General features: G+C 42.0%; 3 protein-coding genes across 3 annotated transcripts; all 3 read left to right on the top strand.

Moving 5' to 3' along the window:
• Positions 1-5,484: 5,484 nt before the first annotated feature.
• LOC139450127 (uncharacterized) lies at positions 5,485-9,084 on the top strand. Its single transcript, XM_071231778.1, has 3 exons — positions 5,485-5,536; positions 7,737-7,851; positions 8,913-9,084. The coding sequence occupies exons 1-3, from the start codon at positions 5,485-5,487 to the stop codon at positions 9,082-9,084; spliced, it is 339 nt and encodes a 112-aa protein (XP_071087879.1).
• Positions 9,085-9,579: 495 nt separating this feature from the next.
• LOC139450808 (uncharacterized) lies at positions 9,580-10,083 on the top strand. Its single transcript, XM_071232647.1, has one exon. The coding sequence runs from the start codon at positions 9,580-9,582 to the stop codon at positions 10,081-10,083; it is 504 nt and encodes a 167-aa protein (XP_071088748.1).
• Positions 10,084-18,947: 8,864 nt separating this feature from the next.
• LOC139450628 (uncharacterized) lies at positions 18,948-25,386 on the top strand. The gene is made up of 4 exons (XM_071232414.1): positions 18,948-19,019; positions 23,290-23,434; positions 23,920-24,104; positions 24,486-25,386. The coding sequence occupies exons 1-4, from the start codon at positions 18,974-18,976 to the stop codon at positions 24,719-24,721; spliced, it is 612 nt and encodes a 203-aa protein (XP_071088515.1). The 5' UTR covers positions 18,948-18,973; the 3' UTR covers positions 24,722-25,386.
• Positions 25,387-27,171: the final 1,785 nt, after the last annotated feature.

Below are 27,171 nucleotides of genomic sequence, written 5' to 3'. Positions count from 1 at the left end.
GTAAAAACAAGAAATAATTATTGATAAACCGATACAAGCATCATGAAACATTTTCCATGATAATGTACTTACCGTGTGTACTCTGGGCAGATACATGAACATGTAGCCTAGAAAGTATTTATACGAACTACAGCATTTTCAGGATCTTCTCGTACATTTATGACTGAATGAACACACACTATTAAACCGAATATATGATAGATTCTCTTTAGAATAGCCCATAAGCATGTGGCATGAGTGGGCGTTAATATCTCCGTCGGGACATTGACCATTCACTGATCAGACACGCCATGGATGGTAGATTTCTGTGTCAACTATTCCGCTACGTCATGGTATTGGCTGAAAGAGTGTCGGTCAATCTAGGTCAACAAACATTACAGCCATCAATGGCATATTGTGATGATCATTGACGTCTTCGTGACTTTTGTACACGTATGAGGGCAAGCCCTGGTCTTGGAGAGGGAGGTGGGGGTAACTCATAAATATTTACTCTAAGGAAATGTTTAAATGATGTGAGGTTGCAGTTAGATTATCGACCAATGAAATATAGATTGTGTCTTGTTCCGCTCATAGCTCTTCTGTACGGGATGACGGAATCATGCTTGTGATTACGAATGGCGCCGGTGGAGAAAACTGAAAAAGATGAATCGCAACATGGAAATAACGACGTGTTGACGGAATATTGCTATCGCGATGACAAATTAAACTCACTAAAAAATGTTTATACCGAACACTGCAAAGGTCCGCATACTCAATATCGCTTGTTTTATGTTTGTTACTTGTAGCCTTTGCTGCAGATTATTATGCAAATTCGTCCTTTATATAATACATGGTTTTAAAACTTGTACATAAGTTTGCAAATACAAATGTATGTTATAACAGTACGATCGTATGCATAGCTTATCCGACCGTGACGTTTTCATATTTCACCCTATGACACTGACCCTTGGCATCGAACCGTAGACTGGGGTAATACTTGTATGGACTTGCGTGATGCGCGAATAAGAGCCATACCAATGTACAGTGTGAATGTGGACATTTGAACACCAGATACCACAAAAATTACAGGTCCCAATTTAATCATTTTTGTCCTGCTGTTTAGGAATTTTGTAAAATGTTTTTTTTAACAATAAAAGAGAAGTAACAGTCTAAACCGGAAGTTCCAAATAAGTCGCATCAAACTGAACTAAACCCATGAAACTTTCCGGTATAATGCAGGATGTATTTTCTGGAACCGGAAGCTTGGTAATCCAAAACGTATGTACTAACAACTCAATTACAGAAATAGCGAGAACCATGTGAGTTTCTGATACAAAGTTCAAATGCAGGAAGTGTGTTCCGAAACCCGAACATAGTACACAGTGGAAGTACCAATAACTTTCTTATTAAGAGTTGGAACCATTGGACTCTCTGGTTTAATATTCTAATGGAGAAATTATATACGAATGTGTTTTATGAATCCAGTTGTGGCATGATGCAAACTGGTATAGGCCCGTATACAGCCTCATACCTATTTAGGCCAACACACCTGATCTTGTCCTTTCTGATAATCCCAATGAAATAATTTATATCATTGAATGTTCTGTCCCTTTTGACACTAATGTGATTGACAAGATTCAGGAAAAATATGGCAAATATGCGGACCTCGATTTTGAAATGTCACGCTTGCTTCCCAAGTGCCAAGATGTCCGACTGCCCATTGTTCCTGGTGCCTTATGTTTGGTACCTCCCAATCTGTTGACAGACTGTGGAAGAGTACCCGTGGTTGCTGCCCGGAATACAGTCCTTCTGGCAATCTGGATAATGCAGAAGCCTGCAGTGTGGGAAGTCCTCACATTCACCGACACATTCTTGTTGGGTTCGACTATTCGCTGTCTGGGGTGCGTGTAGAGGGCACAAGGGCCCCTAGCTGATTTTGAGCCAAACAAAGCCTGATCACCCAAATCCTCTTTGCTGCATTTTTTAAATCTGTAAATAGTACTAAGAACAATACGTTAAAACCTGACATTATATTACATCTTATTTGACATTAACATATTACACAAAAGAGATTTAACATACCACGTGAAATAAATACATCACAGTTTGTTATACCTAAGAATATTCATAGAATTACATAAACGTACGTATTATGTTGCTGACAAACTGAATATCATTATCAGGCTGAATTTGGGATTCTAACCAACAATTACAGGATTCTGGCACGCTGGAGGAGCGCAACTAGGCAGGCTAGAAGTCTGGGCCAGTCGTGACATGAAACTGAAGGAGGATATAAACGTTGAGGTTACGGAACACGAAAAAAACCTGTGCCTTGCTTGTCGTGTGTATATAACAGCCATACATACACTACAGCACCTTATCTAATACACAGAGGGAAGAAATATAGGGTTTATTGTCAAACGAGCCAAACATTCCTTTCCGATTTTTATCAGGACATCCTGTGAACAATTTAGTTTATTGTTTTATCACAGGCAGCCCGTAAATAATGGAGCCTTGACTAGGCAAATCAGCTCAGGTGGCATGATCAACATACCACGCCCTCGAGCACAATTAGGCAAGTCAACATACCACGCCCTCGGGCACAATTAGGCAAGTCAACATACCACGCCCTCGGGCACAATTAGGCAAGTCAACATACCACGCCCTCGGGCACAATTAGGCAAGTCAACATACCACGCCTTCGTGCACTAATAGGCAAATCAACATACCACGCCCGCGGGCACAATTAGGCAAGTTAACATACCACGCCCTCGGGCACAATTAGGAAAGTCAACATACCACGCCCTCGGACACAATTAGGCAAGTCAACATACCACGCCCTCGGGCACAATTAGGCAAGTCAACATACCACGCCCTCGGACACAATTAGGCAAGTCAACATAACACGCCCTCGGGCACAATTAGGCAAATCAACATACCACGCCCTCGGGCACAATTAGGCAAATCATCATACCACGCCTTCGGCACACTTAGGCAAATCAACATACCACGCCATCGGGCACAATTAGGCAAATCAACATACCACGCCCTCGGGCACAATTAGGCAAGTCAACATACCACGTCCTCGGGCACAATTAGGCAAGTCAACATACCACGCCCTCGGGCACAATTGGGCAAATCAACATACCACGCCCTCGGGCACAATTAGGCAAATCAACATACCACGCCCTCGGGCACAATGAGGCAAGTCAACATACCACGTCCTCGGGCACAATTAGGCAAGGTACACAGCCTGTCCAACCGATCCCCGTGTCAGGATGCCAGGCAAAAATCTCAAATATCTGCCAAAATGTAGGGCGTAAAAACGACACTGTATTGAAACCTGAATGGAACACTGAAGGATGACACCAGGACACCAGGTGTATTGCCTTACCGTCAGCACCCTCCACACACACAATGTCATTACAAGTTATAGTGCCAGTGCGTATGAAAACTCATTGTAAAGGTCATGACATAGGTTACCATCGAGCATTGCGCATCATGTCGACTATAAAATGTCTAGAATGAGAGGTCTTTAATGATGAAAAGCATAAAGTTTCTTGAAATTTGAATAGTGAGTGAGTGAGTACGGTTTTACGCCGCCTTTAGCAATATTCCTGCAATATCACGGCGGGGAACACCAGAAATGGGCTTCACGCATTGTACTCATGTCGGGAATCAAAAACCGGGTCTTCGGCGTGACGAGCGAACGCTTGAACCATTATGCTACCCGACCACCCCTGAATTTGAATAAAATGTCCATACTATAAAATACATAAGCAGTTGAGTTTTGTGTGTGCGTGTGCGTGTGCGTGTACGTGTGCGTGTATGCGTGTGCGTGTGTGTTGTTTAACGTTGCACGCAGTAATAGTACAGCTGTATGAGGTCGGTCTGTAAATAATTGAGTCTGGACCAAACAATCGAGTGACTGACATCATGAGTTTACCCATTGAGATACGATGACATAAACGAAGTCAGCGAGTCTGAGCACCGATCCTGTTAACCGCCTCTTACGACAAGTACGGGTGGCTGAAGACCCGCATCTTAACAGGGGAGGCATCCTAGAACTTGTGCTACGTCTTGACTCACAGTGCTACCCGTGTCCCAGCATGGAGTCACGTAATGGACGTATTGGTTCTTCCTGTTACAACGTGGCATTAATTGTTTTATATCCACGACGCTGGCGTTGTAATTGAGTATTACTCGTGTTACCATGTCCTTTGGCGGACGCTGTCCGCGCGCCAACATTCAACTCAACGTGAAGTAAATCAGAAACTGTTATAATAGTTTCATTATTCCTTACTAGTATCAACTTCTAGAAGGGCAGTGAGAGACACGTGTTTTCAAATGCGTATTTAGAGAACACAACCTATCACTTTGGTCTTGAAAACTACATGCATAAATCTGATAACATGTCTGTCTTAATGATATGCCAGTCATACTTCCTGTTTTTTTAATTTGCAGTGTTTGTGTAACATTGGGCAGACCTCCCGCTTATGTTTGTGTAATTAAATGTACATGTTTTAATCCAGTATTTAACTCGTGAAACATGTTTGTCGTGCCCTTATTGCCATTGCATGCCGTGAGGCTGCATCTACGCAATCATTAATGTTACGATTCAGTGTTAATGCAGGTTGGGCAATGTTTCGGCAATATGTACTTAGATTCCACTTGGTCAAGTCATCGCTCAAACACAAGAAGTTATTGCTTGTTAAACAAGCAGGGTGTGACGTACGGTAGGTATAATACTTACTACTATTTTATTCGCTCTGATATACAATTGACATATCATTGAAATGAAAACATATTCTTACTCTCCACCTCCTTCTCATTCTTCTTCTACTTCTTCTTTCTCCCCCTTTCTCTCTAGCTCTCTTCCCCCTCCCTTATCTTTGACTGCCTTCTCTCCACCTCTCTAATATATATCGGTCGAATATTATGTTACACTTCGCCTATTATTAGGCTGGTCACTCTACCATTATATTGCATATCTCCGTAGAATAGAGTACATCCTAAGATATGACCCGAAGTTGTGGCACAGCTGCAGGTAAACAGAATTCGACACTATTATCAGTAGCCCCACACGTTGGTTAATACCTACATTGTATAGGGTAACAACAATAAATTGTCAATTGTCAAAATGAATTTTTATTATTGTAGAAATATAATACTATTTAATGAGACAAAGAAACAACTTGGAAAAACATTGTCACCAAGACGAAGTACATGGTGTATCGGTTCGTCATAAAACTAGTTTATTTACATTGAATCCTTAACTATGGAACCCCAGACGGGACGTTGTCGCGTTGTTGCAGTGTCGCCCTGGCATCAACAGGCAAAAAGTGTAAAAAAATGCGACAATGCGACAATGTTTCTTCTAGGATTCCATTGTGAACCGCTACAAGTGTACATGTATATGCTTTGAATCAGGGCACCAGTATACCTGCTGTTTGGTTAAACTGCCAGTTGGGTTGCATTTGGTCTTGGAAGATTTACCAACACAACATGACGAGCATGATGCTAACCTGGATGCTGTTGCTGACCATTAGCTTCCAAGGTAAGAGTTAAAAACTCCCGGTATAACGCATTGTATAATAAAGGAGTGTGTGTGGCTCAATCTGATTTGTTGAAAAGGGCTTTAAATGGGATTGGAAATCCAGTAATCTTGTGAATGTTTCATTTTCTTAATAAGTATATGTTTTGTCACAACCGATCACTAATATTCATGATATAAAAGTATAAATGTTATCATTACCGATTTTGAGCAAATTGGCATTCGTCTTTGAGAAATGGTTTTCGCTTTCATTATGGATTATTCATTATATTGATCAACAGTTATCATAAGATGTTTGTTGTGGGTTTAGTTTGTCACGGGATTGTATTACCTTAGCAATGCCGCTACGATACTTTTGTAGCATCTCACAATGTCGACATATGTCTGTTCGACGAGATGGTTTCCAAATGGCATTTCCAGGTATCAAATACTCAACAACAGGCGCAAATTAAAATTATACACACCGTTTATCCCATAAGTGACATATATTGAGGTTTTCGTATTTTACCAATATGGGCCTGAATATATTTAAGTTACAAGAGGTTGAAAAGTTCTGAGCCTTGCTGCTTAACTGGTGCTATTTTATGACTATATTTTAACATAATCCCCTCCGGAGTCCACACACTTCTGTCAACGATACAGGAGTGAATCCCAATGGTGTAGAAGGCTTCCTCCTGGTGAGGTAAACAATCCTCCACAGAAATGACTTTGCAATCATGTGTATAATGTTTGCCAGGCAGTTCTTTCTTCTAGTTTGGGAAGAGGCGGAAGCCCGAGGTGCAAATCTGGTGAATACGGAGTTTGTTCAATGTGTTCAAAGCCACAACCACGGCCATGCATTGGTGCCATGGTGACATAAACTTTATACACGGTTGAACAACCGACCTTTCATGCGTGTTTCCACCACGTATTATCCTTATGTATTCTTACGCAGTTGTCAAAGCATATTAGCATAAATTCAGCATGGCCTTTCGGAGTGGAACAGACTTTGCCATTTTGAGGAAGAAAAGACGTTGGATGTTTCCGCTGCTTTGGCTGTTGTTTGGTCTCTGGCTGATGGTGGTGAACCCGAGACTCATCAATGGATACAAATGGTTACAAATCAACAAGCTCAGCTGGGTCTGCTTCAAAACGACGGCGTACATTCTCACGAGAGATGATGAACCTGGAACGTTTCTGATCAGGAGTCTTGGATCCCAGCTTGCTTAAACCTTTGTCGTGCCCAGTTCATTTCTCAGAAGTGTATTGACTGTGTGACGTATTGTGAGTTGTCGATCACCCATAATCATGCACGGAAGTAATATAATTTATCAACATTTTCCAAAGTGTTGGTAGTTGAAAATCTTTTAGATTTTGAACTGAGCTGCCCACATCTATAAGGCTGTATACTATACATGATACTTCGTAGGCTCAGCCTTTTCTAGCCATCCCTATAAACTACTTGAAAAGAGCTATGGATAATTGATGAAAATGGAAAGTGGAAATCTCGTGAAATGCAGAACTTCGGTCTGTGTTGGACACACGAGGGCGACAGCGTTTTATCAAATCACGAATATTAAACAACACCTGCTTTTTCCGTTGTTATATGTATTCACCAGTTTCTTCTCTATATACATGTACCTCAGTCTTCTGTATAACATTCAATATACACGACTTTATAAATGTCAGGTCCCAGGTGCAATGCTGGTTATATCTCTTCCACAGAAAAACATGAGTGGTTACGCTTCTGATCAACGTAACGTAATCAATGTATTTTCACAATTAAAGATACAAATTTTATTAATGACTCACGTCATCACTGTGATGTTATCTGTTACAGCGTTATCTGTAACATGTTACCTACATAATGTCACAATGTTACTGTGCTACCTGTTTATGTTACCGACATAGTGTCACAGTATTACTATACTATTTATAATACGTTATCTACACAATGCCACAGTGTCACTATGTTATCAGTACTATGTTACCGACACATTGTAACTGTGCTACCTATAATATGTTACCGACACACTGTAACTGTGATACTTATAATATGTTACCGACACACTGTAACTGTGCTACCTGTAATATATTATCCACACATTGCCACAATGTCATTGTTCAACCTGTAACTTGTCACAACACAGTATCACAATGTTGCTGTGTAACGTGTAATATGTTGAGTATGTTATGTTACCTATATGGTATGATCATGTTACAGGCGTCTATGCCGGACAGTACTGTAAAAGATATTACAGTACTTACAGTTCCTACTACAAAACCTACTATTGCTCTGGTTACTGCTGTGGAAGCTTGTACACAGCTAAATGCTGCACGTGAGTGACTTGAAACTCTTTTGAATTATTGTCGTTTCTGAACGATGTTTCCAATTCATATTTTCCGTCTGGTATGAATGAAGATGCCCGAGGAAAAATGGGGTTTAACGTCGTGTCCAAGGTTATTGCACTTATATAGCGACGTGCATGTACGTGTGTGTGTTTGTGTGGCTGCTTGTGCTTGTCCGGATTGATGCCGATTTATAGTGCTAGCACACTGAGATACCATGCCGCATTTAACATAAATACCCCACTCTAACACAGTATACTGACTCCGAGCCGACCAGTCCTTGTTTTAGCCCCTTTATGCCGAGCGCCAGACAGGGCAACAACAAGTACCATCTTTTAACGTCTTTTGGTAAGACGCGGCCGGTGATCGAACCCTTGACCTTCTGCTTTCCGGGCGGACGCTATACTCTAGTATACTAGTAGGGGGTCGTGAAATATAAATGTCATTATCATACCTCCATGTTAGAATGATGAGATCGGATTAGTTCACGTGATCTTGGTAAAATGCTAATATGTATCCCGCCTTGGAGGGCAAAACATTCTCAGCGGAAGAACAAATCCCTAATACCCCGCCACGAACAAGACAGGGTGCACGTAGAGGGAGAATAAATCCCTTATACCCCACTTCAAAGCAAAAAGCCGCACGCTTTTTCCGAGTCAGCGAAAGTCACGTGACAAAGAACGAGTTGACCTCAGCTCAATCGAACAGCTATTGTCTATCAATTTTGAATTTGTGGGGTAAGATAATTCGTTGTACCATTATCACGGACTACATTTAAATTTATATGTCCTTTGTTTGGTTTATACTGCTAGCCTCCGGCTCGTGATATTAAACCTAACGCGGGACACATAAATCCACATGTACCCTTCGTGATACTACTACAACTTATAATACCAAGTTAGAACAAAGTGTTGACAGAAGGGCCCTCATTATACCTTCCCTTCAACAATTCCAATGTTAAACCTTTGTCCGATTGTAAACAATAGAACAATACATTCTTGCAATTTCTGTAGATCGACAATGTCTAACAGTTCCATTGTATTGTCTCCAGAGCCAAAACCAGCGTTTCGATTACTGGTGTCACTGCCGGATCTGTGGGAGGGATCATTGGCTTCTGCATCTTTGTTGGCATCATCGTATTCGTCATCAAGGCCTGCAACAGGCCCAGCACCCAGGTTCACGTCCTTCAAACGTCCAGGGAAGGGCATATCGTGCACATGTGACTCCTCATCTTAAGCACCTTCTCAGTAGAGTTCCTATTTCCTATATAAAACTCTTATAATTCATAAGAACGTGCATGGCCTGAATATGTTAAAAATGATGATATATTATACACATTAGAGTAACTTCTTCATCATAATTTTTTCCGTCTAAAAGTTGTGTTTTGCATGATTGTATTATTTCCATCTTACTTTTTATATTTTTAACCGTCCAAACACAATTTTCCTTTAGGTTTTTTATGGGACATATTGAAATTATCTATCCTTCTTTTGCACACGAATTGTGTTATGTAGGTTATATACCAATAGCAAAATAAACAATCAACATGTGGCTAGTAGTTTTGTCTATAAAATATATTTCCTCCCAAACACGAAATATTTTTACAACTGAAAGGAAACATTTTAAAAAATGTAAATATATTTGACACTTGTTGACGAGGATACTCAATTCTGAAATGTTTTTCGTTGAAATTGTTTATGATGGCACACATGACCAGGATGATTCACATGAGCCAGATGGTATACATGAGCCAGATGGTATACATGACCCAGATGATACACATGGCCCAGATGGTACACATGAGCAAGATAGTACATATGAACCAGATGATACACAGGGCCCAGATGTTACACAGGATTCAGATGATACAGATAAACCAGATGATACACATGTTCCAGATAGTACACATGAACCAGATGATACACATGCCCCAGATGTTACACAGGATCCAGATAGTACACAGGACCCAGATGATACACAGGACCCTGACGGTACACATGCCCCAGATAGTACACATGAACCAGATGATACACATGCCCCAGATGTTACACAGGATCCAGATAGTACACAGGACCCAGATGATACACAGGACCCAGATAGTACACATGATTCAGATAGTACATATAAACCAGATGATACACAGGGCCCAGATGGTACACATGATCCAGATAGTACATATGAACCAGATGATACACAGGGCCCAGATGGTACACATGCCCTAGATAGTACATATGAACCAGATGTTACACAGGATCCAGATGTTATACAGGATCCAGATAGTACATATGAACCAGATGATACACAGGGCCCAGATGTTACACAGGATCCAGATGATACAGATAAACCAGATGATACACATGTCCCAGATGTTACACATAAACCAGATGGTACACCTGAGCCAGATGATACAGATGTGACAGATGTTAGACATGACCAACTTGATCGAGTGTAGAGGCAGGTTCTGATTCAGTTGTCTGTCTCCCGTCGTTTTCCGCTGTGTGTATTCTCGGTGCTGTGGTGCAACCAAGTGGTTTAACCGTTGGTTAGCCACGACGATGACGCTGGTTTGATTTCCCAAATGGGTACAATGTGTGAAGCCCGTTTGTGGTGACATACGTAGAGAAATAGTCAATCACTCACCTAACGGGGGCACGGGTGGCCCAGTTGTCTAAGGCGCCCAGATTCGCTGTGCAGAGTTGCGTCCCTTGGGCACCCCAGAAACCTATGATTGTGGATTCGAATCCCGGTTCACCCTGATTATGTTTCTAGGTTTGTCAGCACCATCCCCGTGCTCGTGGGTTTCACCGAAATGGTAAACGTCTGAGACCTGCATCACTTCGGGCTTTCCTCCCACATTAAGCTGACACGCCTTGATATTACCGAAATGCTGTTAAAAGCGGCGTTAAACCCAACTCACTCACTCACTTAACGTAACGTGACAAGGGAGTTTTTATAGGGCAGTAACCGTGGGGCGTACATGTAGGAGGTCAAGGTAACATCCACGAGAGCACGGCATGGAGATGGCAGTTTCCCTGGGGTGCGCGAGGGAGGTAACACGGCAATATCCACTGCACATTAACGCGAACACGTTATGAATATAGAGAATACTACACTCATTCTCGTTAAATACCAGTTTTTACAAAGCGAGTGGACTTTCTATGGTATCTGACCGAGCGAAAGGATTTCTTGTGAAACTGGAAAGCGTTTTGTCACTTTCAAGTGAGTGAGTGAGTGAATGTGTGAGTAAGCATTACCATACAGAGTGTTCCACCATAACTTAGCGGGGGACACCAACACTGTGGCTAAGTTGACACTGGGTCAGAGCGAACTGTTTAACAATTAGGCTAGGGGATCTCCGCCGCGACATTACACTGCAGGATATAGTTACTGAAGGGAGTATAGGTGTGTGACCACTATGTTTATCATCCAAAACTGGCTCCCAGAGGAGGTATCGCTTGGATGAGATCAACACTGTAGATATCGCTGCAATGAAAGTACATCACAATGCTTTGCAGACCATTGTGACGTCACTGGTTACCATGACGTCACAATCAGATGACATCACTAATGGCTCTGCTACTGAAGCTGTTAGTTGTACTTTTTACACTGAAGACACTGCTAATTACTTTCTACAAATTGAAAAAGTTGGAAGAATGATGTTGGATGATAAATAAAATCTCACCCTTGTGTCTTTTGATATCGAATATATCAACACTCGTTGATAAAAGTGGCAAAAATCCTCGGCAAGCCTCGGAATTTTTCCACTTTTATCAACTCGTGTTGATATATTTGATATCAAAAGACACTTGGGTGAGATTCTCTATTTATCAAGTTATGTGTATCATGGCGTGACTGTCAGTAGCGGGGATGGGGCGCTTAGTGTAATCTATCTTAGGGTTTACGCGTGAATGACACTAGTTCCCACAACGTGTCGACGTTCCTGGTGATCAGCCTGCAGAACCAACAGATTTGAAATGCACCTAAATGCATCCACGTCACATCTACATAAATAAACACATCACATTGGGAGGTTATGCTTATTGTTTCATGCAACAACTCCAAGCGTGGATGATCAGATAATCTGCCATCGGCTGGTTATGTCCATCCCCCGAGGCAAGAGCGTTAACTGACTATAAAAGTCCAGTTTCCACCGAACTAGGCTACCATGCAGAATATAAGAATATAAGGCTGAAAATGTTTAGTGGGAATCAAACTTCAGTTGGTGTTTTTAAAAGTCAAAACAATATTTTCACCGTACTTGTGTGTGATACATTGTACATGCAAACTATTATACCATATTCATGTTGCTGAGAGGATATTTCGATCAAAGTTATTCCTCACCAGTGATGGTGTTGCTAATAAAATGGGACTATAAAGTCTCTCTTTTGGTTTCATGATATCTTCTTAGCATTGACACACAGCGCATGTTCGTTATATATCATAAATTGTAATAATTGCACTCGCTCTTTACAATCTAACGTTCGGCGTTTTACTATAGCTATGATATGATATTACACAAACCCATTTCATGTTGTTAATGTTTATAAATACAGCAAACTGGTGTCACATCCTTAAACTTACAGAGCAAATATCATTTCAAAACAATGAAAATGAGACCGGTAAATACAACATTTAATTTAAGCGTGAACCCATTCATTTCAATTATTTCTTTCGTTCAACATACTGAGTTTACTTAGAAATTGTAATAGTTTTAAGTTTCTACCTACATAGTGAGAATAACGTGACAGTCCTACAGCAGTACTGATAATATTTTGACAAAAATAACAATGTTGTAGAACTGATCGTGATTAACAATCAGCTGCGATTCCACGAGAAGATATCCATTTAAAAATAATGCTTAGCCTTATATATATTTCGTTGGTTTACGTGATAAACCGACGAAAACATCGTATCTCAAATGTGAAAAGAAATAATATGTCTTGACAATTCTTGTTTTTTGGGGGGTGGGGATTTTACAAATAAGTGAAATTAAAAAAAGCACGAGAATCTATCACCGCTGTTCGTAAGAAAAAACCTATTTCTCTAACAAATCAATTGTCTTTCGGTATAGTTTAGCAATCGTACTTCCGTTATTGTGTGTAAAACGAGCCATCGTCCAACTACCTATATTGAAGTTTATGCCAAATAAGTTTGGAAAAAAACAAATTTAATATAAAAAACCTTTATACTTGAGAAAGAAAGGTAATATTGCTGGGTAGTTTGATATTGGTTTTGGTCCTTTCGCAATACTCTGACCATTCCAGACCACGGCAACATATACCGACAAATATAAAGACACGACACTGAACATGATCTGTGATAGTCGGTTGTTGGAGACACAACATACACAACGTAATATGATAACTTGTGATTTGAGAGGTCCATTTTGAAGTTGTTTTCCAAGTTCGTGTGTCCTGTGTGGTGAGTCTCAGTCGGTGATCTCGGTGATCTCGGACACTGAAGTGTTGCAGCTGTTGCAACATGTAAGAGGCGTTTAACCAACGTATATAGTCACATTTGGGCATGGCTTTTATCAATGAAACATGTCTACATTACAAGTCAGCTTCTTCTAACGTTTCTGACAGGTACGTATAAAGAAATGCTTTTATAAACTTAGACATTGTCTTGTACAATTCTCAGATACATGTTATCATTATTGCAAAAGAAATGAATACTGTTTCCACGTATTAAGTGTCTGTTTCTCGAAGGTCCACCAAGCAGACACCCAGCTTCGACAACAACACAACGCAATCCCAACCACTCAGACCATCAGCCCAACCACACCCAACCCCCACCTCAACCCCACACAGTCGTCATCTCATGACCTCAAACATAAACAACAAAAAACCCACTTCAACCACCCCCACCTCATCCACATACAACCCCCACGTCACCACCTCAAACACACACCCTCCCCCAAACACACACTTCGACCACACCCATCTCTCATCCCACCACCTCAAACATAAACACAACAGCCACCTCAACCACACACAACCCCATCGTCACCACCTCAACCACACACAATCCCCACGTCATCACCACAAACACAAACCCAACGCCCACGCCACCACCACAAACATAACATCAACACCCACCTCAACCAGACACAACCGCCACGTCACCACCTCAAACATAAACACAACACCAACCTTAACCACACACAACCCCCACGTCACCAACCCAATCATTACCCCAACGCCATCCTCACCACATAAGAAATAAAACATATCACCACATCAATCACAAACCCAACACCAACCTTAACCACACACACAACCTTAACCACACACAACCTTAACCACAAAAAACCACGTGACTTGTAGCTTTCCCCTTCCCGATTGAGTGTGATTCCGGTGAAGTTTTATCCCTCCCCCCACCCCCTTCCCCCCAAACCCCCCCAACCCCAAACACCCCCCCCCCAACCCCCCCACACCCCCCCCCCCCCCCCCAACCCCACCCCCAGTCTACCCTCTACCTCCGATTTCGGGTACACTGAGAAATCATATGAAATGGGATCAGAATGAAAACGACCTTAATACCCAATGTCCCAAGCAGTTTTGAGGAACAATATTTTTTTCCGTCTAAAAGTTGTGTTTTGCATGATTGTATTATTTCCATCTTACTTTTTATATTTTTAACCGTCCAAACACAATTTTCCTTTAGGTTTTGTATGGGACATATTGAAATTATCTATCCTTCTTTTGCACGGTAATTGTGTATGTGTTGACTTCAGAAAGCCAAATGAGGCTATTGTATTGTTAAGGACAAATTCCCAGCCCTACTGGTGGCCAGGAAGAGATCGTAAAGTCGAAGAGAAGCTAGCAAACTGTGAGATATGTAATACCAGTGACAAACCTGCTTCAACTAGATATGCTCCAATGACTCCAACAGCATGGCCTGAAAGACCATGGGGAAAACCGGCTATCGACATAGTGGGACCGATTGAAAAAGCCCCTGCTGACTGTCGTTTTGCTATTTGGTTGACTATTTCAGTGAGTGACCAGAAGTAGGATTCTCGGCAAGTGTTACAACAAAAACTGTCATCAAATTCTTACAAACAGTCTTCAGTCGGGAAGGATACCCTCTTGAAATTGTGTCAGGCAATGGACACGTCTCCACTCAGTTTGAACAATTTCTGAAGTACAGAAATACCAAGCACATTAAATCTGCTCTGTACTACCCACAAGCAAATGGGCTTGTTGAGCGTGTCAACAGGAATCGGAAAAGCTGCTTACAATGCAACCTGCTAAAATCCAGAGTAAACCACTCAAGCTTTTAGTGAAAGAATTTCTCCGCATTTACCGCACAAATCCTCATGCAACTACTGAAGAATCATCCTCATTCCTACTACATGGTCGGAAGATGAGAACAGGTCTTGACATTGCAGGTGTCACAAAGACTCCTAACAAAGGTCATGCTGACGTCAGGACTCGAGTCACAGAAAAGCAGCTGAAGTTAAAGGAGCGAGCAGATAACTTGAGAGGTGGAAAAACTCCAGTTGGTGATGAAGTAAGGATAAAGAAACCTGGTCATGTTCCAAAAGGGGAAACAGGTATTCAGGTCTTACAGTTTATATACACAGAAGATAACTGAAGGGCGTGTTTCACAGTTTTCCAGGTGTACGTGGAGGGTTTTTTCTCCATAATTCGTTTGCTCCTACACTAGTTGATATGCAACGAGACCTTTCCTCATTCCACTTTTGAAATAAAGTTTTAGATTCAGGCAGTTTCCTTTCTTCCTGGAACTTCGTGACCTTCCCGTTTTACAAATCATGGAAAAAAGACGATTAATTAGTTAGTTAATTTTGTGTCAAGTTGAGAACATGGATGGAAATTAATTATTTGATATCGCAATCACAAGCTGGTTTCTGTTCTCGTCTTTCAGCCATTTAATATTATATGCATTTCACAGTTTTTGTGCACAAAATAGTTCGTAAAATAAACGTATATATCTCATGTTTCAAACGTGTTGTGTGTATTGGTAAATATACCTCAGATAAATCAATTCGTGGTGAAACAGGATGCTGCATTATACTTGCACATAGTCAGTTAGGTAAACACTGGATAAAGTCTATAGAATGGAATAATGCAGAAATCCTCTTTCGTGATCAAAGTTGTTGAAGCAGTTGATAATGGTAAACATAATAGGGTAGCCGAAGTAAGGAATCCTATATTTTCATGTGCTTTTTCCTTTTGTGTGGAGTGCACTGGATATTGGTGACATTCAAAATGTTTGTGGGAATATTTATGCAGAGATTGAAAGCTCTATCTATGCAAAACTGTCATGAAACTGCTTCATCTTAACATTATCTTAGCAATTACATTACATTGATGTAACGGCTTCAGCCTAAAATGTATTTATCTGTCTTACCATTATCATTAATAAGATTTTTTGTGAATTTAGAATTTCATTGCATAATTTCAATGCAAAAAGTTGAAAATCTAAAGATATTGTTGTTGTTAATTTAGTGTATGTACAAAGGTGACATTAAAGTGTAACACGTATATGAGGTTAAGATCTACATAACTTTTTTTCTTGAATAATAACTGTCAATGTGAATTGTTAATGATTAACGTTATCAACCCACAAAATGTACATGTAATCATTGTCATCGGAAACAAAATTTAAATATCAGATTCGAGAAAATGAAATGTCATTATATTCACGTGACAATATATTATGTTCTAGTTTCAATTGTACTTCAGGTCATATGGCCCATAATACGAGTGTATATGAGGGTTTAACATTTATAAAAGCTATGACAATTTGACTTGATCTAAACTGTCCTGGCATCCTTGACATCCTGTGCTATTCTTCTTGCAGGAAGGACCATAGTGCTCTGATTCCTAAACAGAAGGGACGTTTGGATACGAGCTATGTGATGGAGGTCACACTGATGACAATCCTATGCTGAAAGGGCACCACGACTGGCCTAACAACCTAACAACCTATCATAATGAGAGTCGACCATCAAGTTGGATGAGGTCTGTCCTACAGATGTTGGTGATAGAAGAAGCACATCACAGAGCCAACAACACATCAGTCGTGCTCTGCTATACGGTACAGTACTGGTAAAGCCTATGAACACGTCTCCAAACACGATTCCAGCCCTCACCCAAGTCGAGACTCATCACAGAGCATTGTGTGCCGCCAATGACGCAACTGTCTGACTCCATGACATCCTGTCCACAGCTCTCTAGAACGTTTGTGATGAGCAATCATCTTGATGCCAATCACTGGGCGACGACTTCATTGTCCTGTACGTATCAGCCGATTGTGACCAGTAGTATCACCCACATGTCTCGTCTAAATATCTACTCCCCAGCGCTATAATGTTTCCCGACGTTATTCACAGTTTGTTGTTGACGAGATACTGCAGCAGTTGAGATATCGGTTTGCCTATGCAAATTACAGAACCTTAAAATCCCAACTAGTACAAAATAGTGAAGCTTCATTTTGTGCGCTATTGTCTTATATTGCCTATCCATGGTAACAATTGTCAAAAGCAATAATTCCTCACCATTCTCTTATGTTACACGGTGATACGAAATATGTATGCAACATTAAGAGAATAAAGTACATTCCCGCGGAAGTCCATTCTCCCTACTCACCTTGTCATGTTGTCCAATAATTTATCATTTAAATATATTTCATATTCCTCAAAAGTAAGGGTTAATAGAATATTTTAAACTGAAGATGACTCCAATATCTTTTTGATATTTTAGTTTTAGTCTGAACCTGGTCATCGCCAGCCAATAAGGCGTGGAAGTGGATATGGCTCTTATGAACTACAATGTTGTTGATGAATTCCATTACATTTCAATGACCTTCTCAAACTGTACACTCCCAATACATATTCCAAACCCAGGGCACTAACTATGTAGATATTCTGTGACTGTACTTTTTAACCATTTGTCTGCTGCTCCTTCAAACGATAACTTTTATTTTCTCGGTTTGATTGAAAAGTTCTTTTTATATATTATTATCACACTTTTATCTATTTCAGTATAGAACTACTACTGATCATTGTCAAATTCCATACAGAGAATCACTTTCTGTTTGATGTCATAGCATTCCACCATGTTTGTGCATCTATGAGAACACTTCTGTTTTGGTGATGGGCACTCCTGTTGTGGTGGATATCGTGGGTGCCAGGTTTGTTTTATTGCTATGGCGATGTTTACTCGATTATATTCGGGCAGACCCGATGCATTGCTGTCTGTTCGTTATGCGTATAACAGCGTGACCTACATCCATCGACCAGTGTACCAAGATTCAAGATATTTAATCTGAACGTCATCTCTGTAGATTACAAAAGTCTGCTTCAATCTCTGGTAAACTTACATTCTGTTGTCTGAGAAATATTTATAGTCATATTTATGTTACATGATTCAGAGCAAATTTCAAGTCAATTTCAAGTTTCCGTCCACACAAATCGCGAATTCAATTTGGTGAACATGATCTGAAGTACCAGTATAAGTAAATACAGATTATGGATACAGGAATTCTATGGACGTAAAAGCTAAAGATTGTTTTGGGTATTTCAGTACGCCAGTACTTCAGGGGTTATTGAATCCTATCAAAGAAACCCAAGACAAAGGAAGCACCCACTTAATCCCTACACTCAGAAATCAGTCAGTGCAATAGTACTGTCGGTTCGACAATGTAGAAATATCCTGCAGAGACCGATACATCAAACTTGTCACAAAGGGATTACTTCAGACTTTATACTGATGATTTCCCACCTGTCTAAAACCCCCGTGAATGTTAAAGAACAACTGTCTTCTTATGCAATTCATTGGCAACCTATAAAAAACCCGTATGCATTTTGATTAGCCGTCAGTGCACATTGACACAAGTGTGCACCTTTCTGGAGGCTCAATTAACTTTTCTTATAGAATATATACACATGTACGTAACACTAGAGCCCGTGACAGGGCCTGTTTTGATGTTGTGCCAGCAGTGAGCCGCCTTGTGTACTCCGTGTCTTGGAAACCTGTAATCAACGAAACGTGAAACTGCCTTGAGGTACAATTGTTGACGGGACAGTGTTCTCATTTACCAGATGAGGCCTTCGCCTGTCATGCGGGACTTTTAAACACTACACTAATGGATACTCTAAACTTGGGACTGCTCATTGTCGTATTTGTGTCAGGTAAGTATTGAACAGGGTCAATGTCTTAAAATCGGTATTTAAAAGTATATGAAATATATTGTCATACAGGTGATAACCAAATCATAAACTATCTCACTGTCTTGCCATAGTGTCTGACAAATATGACGTGAGACGTCATTGGCGTCTCTCACGTAGTCTATGTTTTGTTTCCTTTCTCTCGGTCACATAGGCTGTGTGTCCGTCCTTCTCTCTCCCCCTAACGTAGTCTATGTCACCATCTGTCTCCGTCTTCGTTCCTCCGTCTGTCTCCGTCTTCGTTCCTCCGTCTGTCTCCATTTCTCCCTCATGCAGTCTGTCTTCGTCTTCGTTCCTCCGTCTATCTTCGTCTTCGTCCCTCCGTTTCTCCCTCATGCAGTCTGTCTTCGTTTTCGTTCCTCCGGCTGTCTGCGTCTTCGTTCCTCCGTCTGTCTCCATTTCTCCCTCATGCAGTCTGTCTTCGTCTTCGTTCCTCCGTCTGTCTTCGTCTTCGTTCCTCCGTCTGTCTCCGTCTTCGTTCCTCCGTATATCTCATCATAATGTTCCTCTGGAGATCTGGCTCCGCCTTACGCCCTTCACTCGCTGTCACATGTCTACATTCTCTCTCTTTTTGCGTCGCAGTCTCTCCGTCTCAGTCGCAGTTTCTTTGTCCCCACCGTCTTCCTTTGTTTTCACGAAATTCTCAATTACCATTCCCCGCGAAATAAACATGTTATCAATTAGGACGACCTCATTGAGATTTCCGCCCTAAACACTGCGCTGCCATCACCCTGTTTGGTTTTAAAGACCAGTACGACTGCAGCTGACAGTGTGATACGACCGACCTTTATAGTGTCCTTAATTTTGACTGCACATGTTGGTCTGAATTAACCCTAAAACGTTGTCTGACAAACTCGATGTATAACACGCTCATCAAACCTCTCCATCTCCTGACAGCTATCAGGCCTTCCTGTTGAAACAACCCCTGCTGTAGTAGTAAAGGAAACCCTTCGCCTCATTTGATTTTTATCACATTTGATGTTCAATTGAAAAATTTTGTTTGCGATATTATTGCCCAAAAGTGAACTGTGCTGGCGCTTAGTCAGCCCTCACAGAACACTTCTACGTTGGTTCTTTTTTCAAAAATATAATTTTATTTAAAACTTTAACTGCTGATAGGTTTGTCAGACAACTTATCTTTATAAATCAATAAATTTACTTTTGTCGGCACAAAGTTACAACATTTCAAACTTGGTTAGGGATCATGTTCATTTCTTATTCATTGAACCAATCTTTGTTTGCACAAATTGACCCAGCCACAGATTTCCTTTTACAAACTTTATTTATTTGGCAATGTCAACCTGACTATAACTCTTTCATGAGTTCCTTTTACCTCTCCCTCCACCCCCTCCAAATATATAGGTATGAAGAATTGAAAATATTTGCCGATGTGTGATATTTATGATACAAAAACACCCGAGGATATATATTTATATCATATCATATAAGTTGTCCGAAAATGCTTACAAAACTATTTGTCCTTAGGCTTTACTCAGAAACAAAGATGGACATATGCATGCTGGTTGTTCTGAAACACAATATGTTGTGGGTCTCCCCAAAATTGTTTCCTCTTACTTCGTCTAGTTGGGCTTTAGATGGACGTCACACTAAATCGTTTTTGAACCTTAATGATCATGAACAATGGTTGACCTTATCTTTCAGTTATTTGCGACAATGTTTTCACATGACATCACAAACAATTAAAACAATGGAACAATTGGATCTGACTAGCCAACCAGCATGAAGTAAAATTGATAATACGCAGTGAGCGGTGTACACCTTACCTACCTGGCACTTAACACGGATTAATATGTAGCGTCTGTGCTGCCTGGATGAACATGGCGTTATAGTCTGTTTGTGTTAAGAGTACCCTGCATTGAGTGAGCGAACGTTCACTGACACTGCATTGTACTGTTTGTGTCAAGTTAGCTTCAGTTCACTTTAATTACTGACACTATTTTTAATTGAAATGAAATACTGATTAGAAGTTATCTTAGAAAGACGTTATCAGTGGATGTATGTAAATAAGTTGCAAGTTTTAGTCGACAACCATTGCATCTTAGCAAACACGAAGTCTATTCCCAGCTGTCGAGGTTCTCCGTACTTGTTGTACATGGGCGTTAATGTTCAGCGTGATGTCTAGGAGAGGTCAGACTGTTGTTCACCAGGAGTTTACACCAAAGACTGCAGCTGGAGACCACATTCTGATGACAGCAGAGGGAGACCACAATAGGATCATGATCTTTGCCACTGTCAACTTTCTGATGATAGCGGAGGGAGACCACAATAAGATCATGATCTTTGCCACTGTCAACTTTCTGATGATAGCAGAGGAGGACCACTATAAGATCACGATCTTGGCCACTGACAACTTTCTGATGACAGGAGAGGCAGACCACAATAAGATCATGATCTTTGCCACTGTCAACTTTCTGATGATAGCAGAGGGGGGCCACTATAAGATCATGATCTTTGCCACTCTCAACATTCGGATGACAGCAGAGGCCGACCACAATAAGATCATGATCTTTGCCACTGACGAGAACCTCCGCCATCTTAGCAACGCTGACACCTTATACCTTTGACAAATGACCCTCCCTTTTCACTCAGCTGTACACCGGTCACCCTTGTATGTGGACATTGGAGCTAATGTGACCCTGACACATGTATTTACTGACTATGTGTATGCAGCTCAGAATGCACTAGAGGTAACACGTCCTAGTGTGATCTTTAAAAGGTGCTTCTTTCATTATGGACATCAATTTGGGAACATGTACAAATCTAGAAAACTGACGATTGCATATAGGTGAGGTGAGGTGAAATGGGGTTTAACGTCGCGTCCAAGATTATTGCACTTATATAGCGACGTGCATGAACGTGTATGTGTGTGTGTGGCTGCTTGTACTAGTCCGGACTGATGCCGATTTATAGTGCTGAGATACCATGCCGCAGTTTAACATGAATACCCCACTCAGACACAGTATACTGACTCCGAGCCGACCTGTCCTTGTTTTAGCCCCTGAATGCCGAGCGCCAGACAGGGTAACAACAAGTCTTTTGGTATGACGCGGCCGGGGATCGAACCCCGGACCTTCCGCTCTCCGGGCGGACGCATTACCATTAGACCACGGAGGCGGTAGATTGCATATAGATGACCACAGTGTCAACGTGCTGGTCCGCGTGCCATGGCCCTACCTACCTCTCGTCACAGTGCCACCATTCAGTGACGTCTGGTTCGAAGTCCTTGAAGCAGCTCCTAATGATCCCGATGTTGAGAACTTCACCAGCTGCTTCAGTCGTGGTCGCATCATGTGGAACCATTAATCTACAGGTGGACCTAGAACCACCAACCACATGGAAGGGGGGCACTGGAAACCCGAACATCTACAAGGTCATAGACTTCTTGAAGACCGAACGTCCCGTGAAGATCCGGGGTAGAATAGGTCTTCAGCAGCCCGTGCTTGTCTTCAGAGGCGACGAACGGGATCGGGTGGTCATGGTTGCTGACTTGGTTGATGCACGTCATCGTATCCCAGTTGCGTGGATCGATGCTCGTGATGTCATTCGATGGATTGGCTGGTCCAGACTCGATTATTTACAGACCGCCGTCATATAGCTGGCGTTAATGGCCTTCCAGATCTCCGGATCCGGACCCGATAGAGCATCTATGGGATAAACTCGGTAGACGTGTTCGTCAACGTCAACATACGTCACAGACACTTGCACAAATGGCCAACGCTTTGTAGGATGAATGAAGGATAAGGGAGTGCAGAGCAGTGATAACAGAACAACGTGGTCACACCAGATACCGATCGGAACGCCCCTCTCGTGGACGTCCGTGTCTTGTGACAGGAAATCAGTATTGCCATTATGTCTATATGTGACCATTACCATGCTAAGTTTCATCCTTGTGCCAATCAAATTAAATGAAAAATGCACATTTAACTAAACACAGTAAAACATTTCAAAATTCAAAGCATATGCATTTCCTTTTTTAAGAGTGTGTTTTGGAAAAAAACAATTTGGACAAAATATTTCCTCAGAAAGTTTTGTTGACTTTATTAAACAAATATCCAAGATATTTAAAAGATATCCCACTGGCAAAAAGATGATTGGTCCCTAACGTTCGTAATGATATTTAGAGATAATGTTAAACCATATGAATGATATGGATAAGCCTATCAGGTATATACTGTTTGGAAATACACATGTAGAGATTCCATTATTTATGTAGGTGCAGCTGGGTACACCAGCTGTAAGAAGAAATACTGGGACTACTGGCACTGGGAATACAGACAGTCCACATACTACTGTACCGGGTACTGCTGTGGAACCTCGTACGATGACAAGTGTTGTTCGTACGATTCATCCATAACCAGGTACTACACTGGAGTGAGTGCAATGAATGAGGTTTAACGCCGCTCCGTACTTATATCACGGCGCTTCAGTTGGATGTCGGTGTAAAGTCTGAAGTGAATAGGTCCTTAATGTTTTGGAGCTGACAAACCTAGAAACATTATCAGGATACATGCCTAGCCACGGTACAACATGTACAGTCAATATGTGATGAAGTAACCTGGGAATATATCAGTGAGTGATTGGGTTTAACGCCGCTTTTAACAGTATTTCAGCTATATCACGGCGTGTCAGCATAAAGTGGGAGGATAGCCCAAAGTGATGCAGAACGATGTTAGACCTTTACCACTTCGGTGAAACACACGAGCACGAGTGACGAGCGACCGCTTCTGCCACAAGGCTACCCCACCGCCCGACTTGAGTAAGGCTTAGCATAGAGTGAGTATAGACTGAGCATAGAATGGGCATAGATTGAGAAATAGATTCCATGTGTCTTTTTTCTCCACAGTTCCTTCACTTACACGAAAACCTGGGTCATTGTGGGAGGCGTGTTGGTAGGACTGTTCGGCTTGTTTGTCGTGTGCATGATCATCGGAGCGGTCATGTACTCCTTCTTTAAAACAACACAAAATGGATCTCGATCACGGACGGTTCATCCTAGTTCAAGCACAAACACACAGACCATCAGCTACGGTAGGCAACATACTGTTGTCCCGTCTCTCTCAGACTCAGTCAGTTTGATCAGTCATTTTGGAAGCGTTGCTTCTTGTTAGTCCTCTCATCCTTTGGCATTTCACAATAATCGCCCGACTCGTAGCCCAATGACGGTGTTGTCGCGAACACTTTGTATCATCACTGCTTGATGGTGATTCATAACACTCATGTTATAGTAGGATTCGGACAACCGACTCTATCCTTTAGCAAAGATTTCTTATGATTACTGAATGTTTTTGTCGCTTTTGTTTCCTATTGTTGCTTTGTTGCGCGTAGCTAGCATACATAGCAGGGACGTTTTTTGCCGGATATGATGCCATATTCTAATAATAACGTATGTATCCTTCATTGTATCTGCAGGGCCGGGTCTCGCGCAGCCACCCCCCTACACAACAGCAGCACTCCCACCGCCAGAGTATTCCCCTCCCCTGGGTGGGTACAACGAGACCGGACCAATTGATAAACGGGGGCATAACCCGTACCCTGGACCACAGCCCCTTCAAGTACAACCGTTCCCAGGAGGTGCCGCCGGCCCTTCCGGAAGTGAACCAGCGGAAGCCATAGCTGGTGCCCCACTAAGGTCTACCTTTGCTTGAACCACGGCTGATACCACAGAGCAACTTGTAGCACATATAACACCCTGTCTCCCAACCACTGCTTCTACAACTACAACTATTACAACTACAACAACAACAACAACTACTACTACTACTACTACTACTACTACTACTACTACTACTACTACTACTACTACTACTACCAACATTGGTAATCATGTAGCACATGTGATGTCTCCTCAGCAGTAAATGGGTACCCGGTAGGATGAGCTGGTAATGTGACTGTTTACTTTCAAGTGACTCACAGGCACCCTACTACTTAAAGGGTACTAGCAAAAACATGAGTTGTGTTTTTGTAGCAGCCATAAAGTCCCGTGATGAGATTCGAACCACGGACCTTCTGGACAGAGGTCGGACGCCTTGTCCACATGATCAAAGAGGTTAACCCCGTCAGCAAGCTGACAAGATAAGGATGTCATCTGTGGGACTCCATGCCCTGCTACATTTGGGCTGTGGGTAAATGGTTAAGGGTTCACTTGTCTCACCGTAGGTCTGGGTTCGATTCCTCACATGGGTAGTGTGTGAAGCCCTGGTGCTCCCCACCTCTGTTTGGTACATTATGATTCATCCATAAAAAAATGTGAAGTCAGCGGTGCTGAAGGTTGTTACTTTTGTACAAATGTCAATTCTTTAAGATATATCTAATAAAGTGTAAGTTGCCAAATGTGTCGAATTTGCGCATGTACAAACAATCGTCATTACGTCTCTCTTTTGTAAATTCGAGCGAGTGAGTGAGTGAGTTGGGTTTTAATGTCGCCTTCAACAGTATTTAACGGAAAACAAGCTTGATGTGGGAGGGAAGCCTGAAGCGAGGCAGTTCTCACCGGTACAAGTTTGCTGACAAACATAGAAACACAATCAGAGCGAACATGGATTCAAGCCCACGATCTTAGACCAATGGGGCCTTTACACAGGATGGCGACCTTTGTGCCTCCCGTGTGCGACCATAAAATTTGCCAGGTCGTCGTTGGAGGCTCAAAGGAGGCAGAATGGTCCTTCCAAGGTGGTACACAGGAGGTTCAGATATCGCCATGGTCGCCGGGAATTTTTTTACAAATTTCGCACAAAGGTCGCCGAGGAGGTTGGTAAAAGGAGCAACTCTGCACAGCGCATTGTGGCAACTTAAGGCCCCATTACACAGGGTTGCGACCTTTGTGCCACCTTCGAGCGATCAAAAACTGGCCAGGACGCTCAATGGTCGCCTAAACCAAGAAAATCATGTTTCTATGTAACTGCTCCAGCAGTTGTTCAGCATGCAGTAACTGCTCGAGTTGTTCAACGTCTGCAACCACAATGAAACACTACAGGTACAAGTCCGCTATTTATAGGCAGGCTGAGGAGGCACTACAGGTAGCTCAAAGGAGGCAGAAAAGAGGCAGAAGCATTGCCGTGGTGTCTCAAGTGTTGCCGTGGTCGCCGAATGCAGGCACGGCGGTCGCCATACTCATCGTACAATGCACGCTGTTGGTCGTCCAAAGAAGGCACAAGGGAGGCACAAGCATCGCCCAGATTCACGGGACATGTTTCAGCAGAACGCATCTTTTACCTGGCGACCATTGGGCGACCACTGGGCCTTCATTCTGCAACAACGGCAATGCTTGTGCCTCCCTTCTGCCTCCTTTGAGCCACCTTTGAGCAACCAACCTCCTCGCCGACCTTTGTGCGAGTGTTTTGAACATGTTCAAAACTTCACGGCGACCATGGCGTCCATGGCGATGTCTCAACCTCATGTGTACCACCTTGGAACGACCTAGGCAACCACTCTCCCTCCGTTGAGCGTCCAACGACGACCTGGCAAATTCTATGGTCGCACACGAGTGGCACAAAGGTCGCCAACGAGTGTAAACGCCCCATTAGACAACTGGACCACCGGTGTATAGTTCAACACCTCGGTTGCCTGAAGAAGTAGGGACGTGCAGTAAAATATACCCTGTTGTTCTTAGAGGTTGATGAATAAATTAAAAGACACAATCAATTATATTACATTCAAGAATCGTTTGAAAACTATAATTACGGAATATCAAACTCTGAATACTGAAACTCGCAGACAAAACAAAACTATTACATGACCAATTTCAGCGTCACATTTCGCCAGAATACATAAATGGGACCAACTTCAAAGTTACGGCCATTTAACCTTCAGCGTGTCCTTTGAAAGAAACAAGTGAATGTTCTCCCAGTTAACAAAACTAGCACTGTGTACATACACAAGAAGGTTCCAACAGAATCTCATCACAATGTATTTCATTTGTTTGTTTGTTTGTTTGTTTGTTGTTCAACGCCGTACCCAGCAACATTCCAGCTATATGACGGCGGTCTGTAAATAATCGAGTCTGGACCAGACAATCCAGGGATTGACATCATGAGGATGGATCTACGCAATTGGGATACGATGACTTGCATTAACCAAGTCAGCGAGCCTGACCATC

The sequence above is a fragment of the Haliotis cracherodii genome, unplaced genomic scaffold, assembly GCF_022045235.1.
Source record: "Haliotis cracherodii isolate W230 unplaced genomic scaffold, xgHalCrac1.p SCAF_8, whole genome shotgun sequence".
In the NCBI taxonomy this organism is placed as follows: Eukaryota; Metazoa; Mollusca; class Gastropoda; order Lepetellida; family Haliotidae; genus Haliotis; species Haliotis cracherodii.
This window is presented reverse-complemented; position numbering and strand designations above follow the sequence as displayed.

What these genes read in the sequence shown, in the direction of transcription:
- LOC139450808 (XM_071232647.1), top strand. Translation starts at nt 9,580, where the DNA reads ATGATTCACATGAGCCAGATGGTATACATGAGCCAGATGGTATACATG.
- LOC139450628 (XM_071232414.1), top strand. Translation starts at nt 18,974, where the DNA reads ATGGATACTCTAAACTTGGGACTGCTCATTGTCGTATTTGTGTCAG. An exon ending in CATTGTCGTATTTGTGTCAG is followed by an intron (nt 19,020 to 23,289) that starts GTAAGTATTGAA and finishes TTATTTATGTAG; the next exon opens with GTGCAGCTGGGTACACCAGC. An exon ending in TACGATTCATCCATAACCAG is followed by an intron (nt 23,435 to 23,919) that starts GTACTACACTGG and finishes TTTTCTCCACAG; the next exon opens with TTCCTTCACTTACACGAAAA.
- LOC139450127 (XM_071231778.1), top strand. Translation starts at nt 5,485, where the DNA reads ATGACGAGCATGATGCTAACCTGGATGCTGTTGCTGACCATTAGCTTC. An exon ending in GCTGACCATTAGCTTCCAAG is followed by an intron (nt 5,537 to 7,736) that starts GTAAGAGTTAAA and finishes ATCATGTTACAG; the next exon opens with GCGTCTATGCCGGACAGTAC. An exon ending in TACACAGCTAAATGCTGCAC is followed by an intron (nt 7,852 to 8,912) that starts GTGAGTGACTTG and finishes TATTGTCTCCAG; the next exon opens with AGCCAAAACCAGCGTTTCGA.